A 10221-nucleotide genomic window follows, 5' to 3' on the forward strand; every position below is an offset into this window, starting at 1 on the left:
GGGTCCTGCCTGCTTTTTTTTCAGTTTGGTTACACATTTGCCCTTTAGCAATTCATGCAGGCAGAGCAGATAGAATCAAAGCTCTGTAAGTTAAGTAAGTAAAGCTCAGTAAAGCTTATTAAACAAGGTAAAGATGATCAGGTCAGGAAATCGCCTCGAGCCATCACAATCCCAACAGGAGCAATCTATGCTGAGATCAAGGTCCATTGGCCTTCCAATGTCTCTTTTGCATTTCGTGCTAATGCTGCTATGGGTAGTCTCCAGCATAAAAGACCTACCAAAGACCTAAAGCAGGGGTGGGCAACCTTTTTGTGAGTGCGTGCCAAAACCAGCAAAATCTCTGACTCAAAATCCTTCTTCGTGTCAACCCTAATTTTTTGAGAGCATGTTATGCCTAATTGATATTTCTTAAGGTGTACGTACGTGAAGAACCTTGAAGAAATAATAAGATGCATTTGGGCGACAAAAACACAGTATATGATGATGAAAAATACATTTATTTTTTAATGTATACATGTACACTGATAGTCCAACAAAAAACTTTATCACTCCGTTTGATATTATCAGTGGGATTTTGCTGCTGCATCACTGATGACAAAGATTTTACATCAGGTTTATATTTCGTGACCTTCAGAGATATGCATGAGCTACTACTTTCATCCGTCAGGCTACTCCTATTTCGAGACTTAACAAAATTCATCACTGAGTGTTGGGGTCCAGCCCCAGCAGGTCCAGGGGTTCCCAAAGGTGTGGACGGAGTCGGCAAAGAAGGAAGGACTCGGAGGCAGCGTTCAGGTGATCATCATAGCCAGGTTCTCTCTCTCTCTCTCTCTCTCTCTCTCTCTCTCTCTCTTTGCAAGTAGAAGAGAGACCTGACTTTATTAGAAAAATTAAAAAAGCAAACAAAAACTGAAGTGATGAGTTGGTCCTCAATGAATGCCTTGATGGACAGGCTGCTTTTGGTTGCACTAGCCTTTTCCTGCTCCCGCCGCCGTGCAGGGTCCAACTCAAAGCAGCGCCGCATGCGTAGGGTCTCATCTGCTGCTGCTGATGCCACCGTGGCCCCATCTGGACTCACGGCCAAACATAGGACCCGGGCTGTGTGACCTTTGAGCTCAGTCACCTTGACCACGGTTGGGTACTTCCAAATAACCAGCTGGTTCTGGGCAAAGCCATGACCTGAGATAAGTTCCTTGTTGTGGGAAGACCAGAGGGTGGAGCACACCTGGGAGTGGGCAGCCACAGCCTTCAGACAGGCCCCAGAGCAGACGTTCCAGATGCGAATGAGCCAATCACTGGTGCCCCCTCCAGTTGCCAGGCTATTGGACTGGCAGGGACACCAAGCTACAGCCCTGACAGCCCCTTGATGCTGGGTGAATGTCTGCAGGGGAACCCAGCCCGCCTCTAAAGCAGCACGAGGCCACACATTGACCAAGTTATCATTGCCGCCACTGGCCAAATGTCGTCCATCTGGGGACCAGCGCAGCCCACACACTTCCTGGCTGTGACCACTCAGTGTGGCCACATGGTGTTGTGCTACCCGAACATCATGGTGATGGACGTGAGCAGAGCGTGAGCCACTGGACAGTATGTAGCTATTCCAACACAGGGCGCCCACTCGGGCAGAATGACTGGTCATGTTCCGGAGCCGCTTCTGCTGCTGCACATGCCATAGCTGAGCCTCAGCGCTGCTGGTGCCCACAGCCAGGTAGCTGCCCTCTCTGATACAGGACACAGAAGAAGCATAGTCTCCAGGCTGCTTCACCTGCAGCAGCTGCAGGACGTCGCCAGTGCTAGCGCTCCACAAGTACACACTGTGGTCCAATGCCACGGCCAGCACGTTCCCCGAGCTCCACTCCACCAGGTTCAGGTAATAGTCGTTGCGAATTTCAGGGGCATCCAGGATCCGGTCCGGCAGGGAAGGGATGTAACGGCAGGTCCTCTTGCTGGAGCCAGGCGTGGCCTTCTGGCTGTAGAGGACTTTCAGTCTGTTCTCATAACCCTCTGGAACTTTCTGTGGTTTCCCGCTGAGCCGAAGGATCCTGGCTTCCTCCACGTCAAAACCGTTCCGGTTCAAAGCCCAGGCTTTCTGACGTTCCTTCTTGGTGGGCGTCTGGCTGTTTTCCGAACGGTTCTCCTTACTCAGGAGGAAGCTGGCCACCTCCATCTGGGTCGCACTGCGATGGGGGATATAGCGGTCCCCGCCAGGTTTGCTTGGGATGGTCTGAATCTTGGAGCCAGATTTGCCTAGGGTGGAGAGGGACGCAGACAGTCCCACTTGCCTCCCGAGGGAGGGGACCCGCAGGCCGCTGTCAGCCGTGCCCGCCGCACCCACTGACCCGGAGTGCGGCCCAGGGTCCTGCGGGGGGGGGGGGGGGCGGCGTGGGACCGATTCGCTGCCTGCATGGGTGAGGGGGCGGCCCGAGAGTTCCTTAGCTTTGCGCAGCCAGCATGAGGGGGGCGCATTGGCGATGGGGGTGTCCAGCTGCAGCAGGGAGTGCAGCTCGCTGTCGAACATGAACTGCATCATGGGAGTGAAGCGTCTGCAGGGAAAAGGTGCCCCCCAAGCCCTGTCTGGAATGTTGGGGTCCAACACTAACAGGTCCAGGGGTTCCCAAAGGTGTGGATGGAGTCCACGAAGAAGGAAGGACACGGAGACAGCGTTCAGTTGATCAGCAGCCTAGCCAGGATCTCTAGCCAGGATCTCCAGCCAAGTTCTGTGTCATATTGTCTTGTTACATCAGTATTTATACCAGTTGATTTTAATCCTATGAATGTCTATTCCAAAGGTTAGGACGTTTCTTATCTCCATTCCAGGGAGTAAAGATTATGTAGCTTAAGCGTGATTGTTCGTAGTTAAAGTGACTAACTACCCGCCTGGCACTTAGTTAAGGGGTTTTATCCCCTCCCTAATTTCAGGGAAAAATCCCTATCTGGGGAAACAACCTTTCTCGGAGAGGTGACCTTGGTTAAAACACATAGCGCCAAGAAGGGGAGCAAACATATTAAGAACCGTATGCCATATACGCCAGGTCCCTTGAAACATGCTGTGCAGATGTTTCTTCCCTGCAGCGACTGTGTCAAGCAGCAAGGGTAGACCTGCTTCCGACAACTGAGAACAAAGATTCACAAGCGTATGTGGGTGAAACCAAAACACTGGTCAGACCTAGGAAGGCACGGAGAGTTAAGGCAGAGGCATAGAAATTGCTCTCCCGGTCCCTGGCGCTTCGGGAGCCGCGGGCTTCTGTGCAGAGATGGCCAAGTCCAAGAACCACACCACGCACACCCAGTCGCGAAAATGGCACAGAAACGGCATCAAGAAACCCCGGTCACAAAGATACGAATCTCTTAAGGGGGTAGACCCCAAGTTCCTAAGGAACATGCGCTTTGCCAAGAAGCACAACAAGAAGGGTCTGAAGAAGATGCAGGCCAACAATTCCAAGGCCATGAGCGCACGCGCTGAGGCCATCAAGGCCCTGGTCAAGCCCAAGGAGCCCAGGCCCAATATCCCAAATGGCTGCAGCTGCAAACTCAGTCGACTTGCCTACATCGCTTGCCCCAAGCTTGGGAAACGTGCTCGTGCCCGCATTGCCAAGGGGCTCGGGCTCTGCCAGCCAAAGGCCAAGGCCAAGGTGGAACCAAGCCCCAGGCTGCGGGTGCGGCTGCAGCTCAGGCTCCCAAAGGTGCCCAGCCCCTCACGAAGACTCCACAGTAGAGGCCTCTGTCTGCCGACGTGAGGACGGAAGGACTGGTGGGGTCCCTGGGGTGCTGTCTGTGTGGCGCTGGTGTCTTCCTGTGATGTTTGTACAAATAAACCTGCAGCAGGATCTGTCAAAAAAGAAATTGCTCTTCCCCTCTCTCGTCAATCCATGTCTATGGTCTTTAAGATAACTTGTTATGCAAAATTATTTATTTATCTAAGATGCACCTACACTGAATTTATCTGAAAAATAAAAAAGTCGATATTAAGAAAAAATTGTAAATGTAAGATTATAAGAGAGGGTTTCGCGTGCCAGCAAAAATTACTGGCGTGCCATGTTTGGCACATGTGCCCGGGGTTGCCCACCCCTGACCTAAAGTAATCACCAAGAATGGTCTGAAATTAAAACTTTAACTAAAAGCAGTTATGGTGGGGCCCTAGCTGGTTTGGCTCAGCGGACAGAGCATTAGCCTGATTACTGAAGGGTTCCAGGTTCGATTCCGGTCAAGGGCACATGCCCGGATTGCGGGTTCCGTCTCCAATTGGAGGCGTGCAGGAGGCAGCCCATCAATGCTTCTCTTTAATCATTGATGTTTCTATCTCTCTATCCCTCTCCCTTCCTCTCTGAAATCAATAAAAATATATTTTAAAAATAATAATAGCCGAAGCCGGTTTGGCTCAGTGGATAGAGCGTCGGCTTGCGGACTGAAGGGTCCCAGGTTCGATTCCGGTCAAGGGCATGTACCTGGGTTGCGGGCCATCCCCAGTAGGAGATGTGCAGGAGGCAGCTGATCGATGTTCCTCTCTCATCGATGTTTCTAACTCTCTATCTCTCTCCCTTCCTCTCTGTAAAAAAATCAATAAAATTTATTTAAAAATAATAATAATAATAATAATAAAATAAAAGCAGTTATGGTGGGTAATCACCTCCTAGGCCAGTATCTTCCCTGACAACATCAACCTTTACCTTAACTGAGCCTATTGTCTTTTTTTTTTCATTTACATAACATATCGTTGAAATGTCAAGGTAACTTGTAACTTCTCTTTTTTTTTTTTTTTTAACTTCTCTTTTTTCGAGACCTCTCAGGGCACAACCAAATGCCTTGGGTGACAGGACAGGTACCACAAATCCCTTCATTGTTGTTATCATGTTACTTGTTGACTGTTCACTATCCGGTACTCACCGAAGTAAAAGAAGTATGTCTATCATTTTCTTTTTATCTAATCCCAGAGGTTTCCCTGCATTGCTTTCTCCTGCCTCTCTAATCTATCACCAATGGATTTCATGTAACCCACTTGTGTCTCCTCCTTTGATTGTAATGTATAAAACAAGGTGTAAACTGCCATTCTCTGGAGCATTATCCCAATCCGTTGAGATTATGCTTCCTGGCAATTGCTAACAGTTTAGCTCAAATAAACTCACAAAAATTCTTTTCAGGTTTGAATGCTTTTACTTCAACAGTTTCTAAGATTCTTACCACCGGTTACTTTGTGCCAAATGACTAGATCCCCTGAGCATGAGAGGAGGGGTGAAGAGTGTTGGACACAGAGGGGCTCTTATGAGAAGTAACTTGATGGCAAAGAACATACAGGTGTTGGCAGCAGCGGGCATGGCGCCAGGTGTTTGGTGGGGTCAGACAGGACCTGGGCTCAGCAACCTCGGTACTTGAGCTCTGGCCAGGAGAGAATTCAGAGCCAAGACCCAGACTATAAGAGAACATTTACTTAGAAAATCACAGCGGTAGAAGTCATTCATAGAAGAAATGGGCTTAGGAAACATGTTATCGAGGCAAAGAAAGGGCCCTTGGAGCTCAGACGTGAGGAAGGCCAAGGTGACTGGCCAGGGGACATAGGCGGGCTGGAATGGGGAAGGAAAGGTGAGGGCGTCTCCTGGGATGGGAGCTCCCTGGGTCTTGGGCCCTAAGAGTTTTAAGGGTGGAGATTTTAGGAGAGGTCCCAGGGGAAGATCTCAGTAGAATTTTCAGCAGCTCTCCAGGTGTGTCCTTTCAGGGTCAGGGTCTCCACAGATTGATCGGTTGCACCAGGGCAGGGGGTAGTCAATGAAGCTGGGCCTGAGGCAGCCATGGTGCTGTCTGCCACGTTTTGCTGCTTTTCTGGGCCTGAAGCTGAAATACAATTGAGGCCTAGATGTTATCCTAGGGGCAAAAGGTCAGGAGGTCATCATCCTTGCTCTGCTCATGTCTGTTTAACTGCCTACCACACAGGTACCTACCTTAAGGGAACCTAGTACTAAGGCAGCCGTGGGCAAACTACGGCCCGCGGGCCGGATCCGGCCCATTCGGCTGCTCTATCCGGCCCGCGGAGCCAAAAGAGCGGAGGGTTCTCTTGCTCTCCCCTCCGCTCCTTCACCAGCAGCAGTGTTAACATGGCAACGTCGGGAAACACGGCCGCAGCTCCTTCTTCTGAGTCCAGTTTAAGAACCCACTGTGGCCCTCGAGTCAAAAACTTTGCCCACCCCTGTACTAAGGTTTGCTTATTTCCAGGGATGATGGTAAAAATATTTAATAAGCAGCATGGCATGAATTCTAAGGACACTAGCATTGATGGTAGCGTGGCCTACTTTGTTGCAGAATCCTTTTTTTAAATATATTTTTTAAATCCTCACCCAAGGATATTTTTTTTTCCCCATTGCTTTTCAGAGAGAGTGGAAGGGAGGGAGGGTGAGAGAGGGGGAGAGAGAGAGAGAAACATCGGTGTGAGAGAGACACATTGAGTCCCACATGTACCCCAACCAGGGTGGGAATCGTATTTCAACCCAGGTATATGCCCTTGACCGGGAATTGAACCTGAGACCTCTCAGTATGCTAGCTGATGCTCTAACCACTTAGCAACATAGGCCAGGGCACCAGTTCGAATCCCGGTCAGGGCACAAGCCTGGGTTGTGGGCTCTATCCCCAGTAGGAAGCGTACAAGAGGTGGCTGATCAATAATTCTCTCTCATCATTGATGTTTCTATCTCTCTCCTGAGACCACCCCTAAGATTTCCACCTGCAAGAAGGAGATAAATACGCTCAGAACAAAGGGCCCAGTGCATGCGCTCCCTCCAAGGGACGCACCCGTGCCAACCCCTTCCCCCTCTCCTTCCCCCACGGCACATACACCCCCACTTCTAAGGGACGCCATGACACTTGCAACCAGGGGAGCAATGGGCAGCGGCAGCTCATCTTGGGCTAACCTCCTGAGCCTGTCTCCAAGGCCCCCTTTTCTCTGACTTCTCAGTGAGCCAACGCAGCCCAGCCTGGGCTCTCCTGTTGCTTCTTCTATGCTCTTCCTTGTTTCACTCTCCTAAGCATCTTTTTGCTGTGGTCAATAAATTCTTACTTGCTTTTCTACATTTTGAAATCTTTTCTCTTGATTGAAATCTTTCTCTCAAGAAGACAAGAACTGAGGTCTCCTCGGTAACAGAAGGACAAAGATTACATGGGGAAGTAGGCAAAAGGAGTAACAACGGGTACAATGGCCACAGGCAATAGGGGGGGTGTGTGTGTCTGCCCACGCGCAAAGGGTGGGCACCTTCAGGTCTCCATTGCTTCAGCAACAAGGTTGTTTATCTTTCCATGATGATAGGCGGTTCCCCTAAAAGGAGAATGAACGGACTGCATTCTGAGGTTAACTCCCATGTCCCCGCGGCGTAGAACTCCCAACCAGGTTAGAATGTGCTTTCTCTAATCAGAACAAAACAATCATGGTTAACAGAGCATGATTAATATTTCTTACTAGAGGCCCAGTGCACAAAAATTTGTGCACTCGGGGGGGGGGGTGGTCCCTCAGCTCGGCCTATGCCCTCTTGCAGTCTGGGACCTCTCGGAGGATGTCCACCTGCTGGCTTAGGCCCACTCCCTGGGGGATCGGGCCCAAGCTGGCAGTCAGACATCCCTCTGGCAGCACGGAAGCCCTCGGGGGATGTCCACTTGCCAGCGGGGAGCAGGTCTAAGCTGCAGTTGGACATCCTTAGTGCTGCTGAGGAGGCAGGAGAGGCTCCCACCACCACTGCTGTACTGGCAGCCGGCAGCCTGGCTTGTGGCTGAGCAGAGCTCCCCATGTGGGAGCGCACTGACCACCAGAGGCAGCTCCTGCATTGAGCATCTGCCCCCTGGTGGTCAGTGTGTGTCATAGTGACCAGTCATTCCCAGTCGTTCTGCTGTTAAGGTCAGTTTGCATATTACCCTTTTATTATATAGGATAGAGGCCTGGTGTATGGGTGGGGGCCAACTGGTTTGCCCTGAAGGGTGTCCTGGATCTGGGTGGGGGTCCTGCTGGGGTGCCTGGCCAGCCTGGGTGAGGGGCTGATGGTGTTTGCAAGCTGGTCACACCTCCTTCAGGGTGGGGGTCCCCACTGGGGTGCCTGGCCAGTCTGGGTGAGGGGCTGAGGGCCATTTTCAGGCTGGCCAAGCCCCCCCCCTCCCCCACCCCCTCACCCCCGGCGACAGAAGCTCCTAGCCTCTCCTTTTCTTCTTCTTCTTTTTTTTTATTCTGGGATTTATTTACCTTCTATAATTGAAACTTTGTAGCCTGGGCAGGCGGGAGGGAAGCTTGGCTTCCTCCATCGCCAGGGGCAACCCACTCCTCGCTCCAGCTCCGTGGCCAGGCCGGCTGAAAGCAGGTATCTGGGGTTTATTTACCTTCTATAATTGAAACTTTGTTGTTTTGAGTGGAGCTCAGAGCTGGCTGCGGCAGGTGGGAAGCTTGGCTTCCTCCATCATTGGGGCAACCAAGCCTCCTGCTTGCTCCAGCTCTGTGGCTGCCGGCCACCATCTTGGTTGGGTTAATTTGCATATAGTGGCTCGGATTGGCTGGCAGGCGTGGCTTAAGGTGTAGCAAAGGTACGGTCAATTTGAATGTTTGTTTTTTTATTAGTGTAGATAATTATAGCAGGTCCCCACTATTCTATTTCTGCCCCTAAAAAACCCACAAAAATTCTCTACTGGTTTGAATGTTTCTTACGTTGACAGGCAGTACCAGTTACTAAAATATTGAACACTGTGCCCTAACTGGGTTGGCTCAGTGACTAGAGCATCGGCCTGCAGAATGAAAGATCCCAGGTTCGATTCCAGTCAAGGGCATGTACCTTGGTTGTGGGCAACATCCCCAGTAGGGGGTGTGCAGGAGGCAGCTGGTCGATGTTTCTCTCTCATTGATGTTTCTCTCTATCCTTCCCCTTCCTCTCTGTAAAAAAATTGATAAAATATATATATTTAAAATATTGAACACTAGATGCCATTTGGAAATGGCTGGGCCCCCAAGCCCCCTGGGTGGGCACAATCAGGGGTTGGGCACCTGGCTCATTGGCCTGCACACTGTCAGCTCATCAGTGTCCTGCCCCACCTCTGCCCCCTGCTCTCTATGTCCACTGGACCCTGTGGGAAGACAGTGTCCCAGGAAATGTACTGGCCTCTCAGATGCTGCTGAGGCCCCTGAGGCCGTGACTGCGGAGGGGCCACTTTGTGGGAACTTCTGCTTCCACTGCCACCGTCTGTCTCAGTTGTTAAATATTTGACAGTCACTCCTGGAAGGGGGAGGGCACAGCTGGGTGAGGAATCCTGCTCTGGGCTTTAGGTCTGTCACTGTAAGGAACGTTAAAACCTGTAGGGAATGTTTGTGAGCTTATTTGAGCCAAACTGACAATACTTGCCCGAACTAAAACCTCAATAGATTGAGAAACTGCTCCACAGAATGGCAGTTTTAAACCTTATTGTATTCATTACAGTCCAAAGAGAATTCATGCCCAGCTGGTGTGGCTCAGTGGTTGAGCATCGACCTATGAACCAGAAGGTCACGGTTCAATTCCCGGTTAGGGCACACACAGGCTCAACCCCCAGGGTGGGGCATGTCAATCAATGATTCTGTCTTATCATTGATGTTTCTATCTCTCTTTCCCTTCCCCTTTGAAATCAATAAAAAATATATTTAAAAAAAGAATTCATAAGTGGGTTACATGAAATTCATTGGTGATAGATTAGGGAGTGGGAGAAAGCAAAGTGGTGGTGGTGGGGAACCTGTGGGATTGGATAAAGAGTAAAATGATAGACACATGTTTCTTTTACACAGGTGGGTGCAGGGAAGTTAAGAGTCAATAATTAACATGATAACAATGAGTGGATTTGTTGTCTCCACAGAGCCAATGCCTGTCTTGGAGGGGTCTGGAAAACAGAAATTACCCTGACATTCCAAAGGTAGGTTTTCGTAGATGCAAGAAGACAATAGCCAGGCTCAGTTCAGGTAAAGATTAACCTTTGTCAGGGAAGGTACTGGCCTAGGATGTTACTGTCTGCCCTGATCTCTGCTTCTAGGTAGAAAGTTTTCATTTCAGACCCTCCTTTGTGGGTACTCCAGGTCTCTGAGTTTGTGAGGCCGCCAAGCAGGCCTCCCCTGAGCTTGTCAGGTTTAGTACATGGCCCCTTTTCATCCACAGCCTGTCCAGTGTGGGGCTCATGATCCTCAGCTGTGGTGAAGAGAGTTGTGGGTGCCAAACCCAGCCCACAGGGCTTCCTAGAGGCGCT

The 10221-nt window shown here is 50.5% G+C and overlaps 1 protein-coding gene and 1 pseudogene across 1 annotated transcript; one reads left to right on the forward strand and one right to left on the reverse strand.

The window, feature by feature from the left end:
- Window positions 1-916: 916 nt before the first annotated feature.
- Window positions 917-2527, reverse strand: LOC132241668 (cell division cycle protein 20 homolog; the record flags this gene model as incomplete). The annotated part of the gene is made up of 1 exon (XM_059710609.1): window positions 917-2527. A coding segment is annotated over exon 1 (1611 nt), but the record flags the coding sequence as incomplete, so codon positions are not given.
- Window positions 2528-3210: 683 nt separating this feature from the next.
- On the forward strand, window positions 3211-3843 carry LOC132240872 (large ribosomal subunit protein eL29-like; annotated as a pseudogene).
- The last annotated feature ends 6378 nt before the right edge of the window (window positions 3844-10221 follow it).

The sequence above is a fragment of the Myotis daubentonii genome, chromosome 9 (genome assembly GCF_963259705.1).
Source record: "Myotis daubentonii chromosome 9, mMyoDau2.1, whole genome shotgun sequence".
Taxonomy (NCBI): domain Eukaryota; kingdom Metazoa; phylum Chordata; class Mammalia; order Chiroptera; family Vespertilionidae; genus Myotis; species Myotis daubentonii.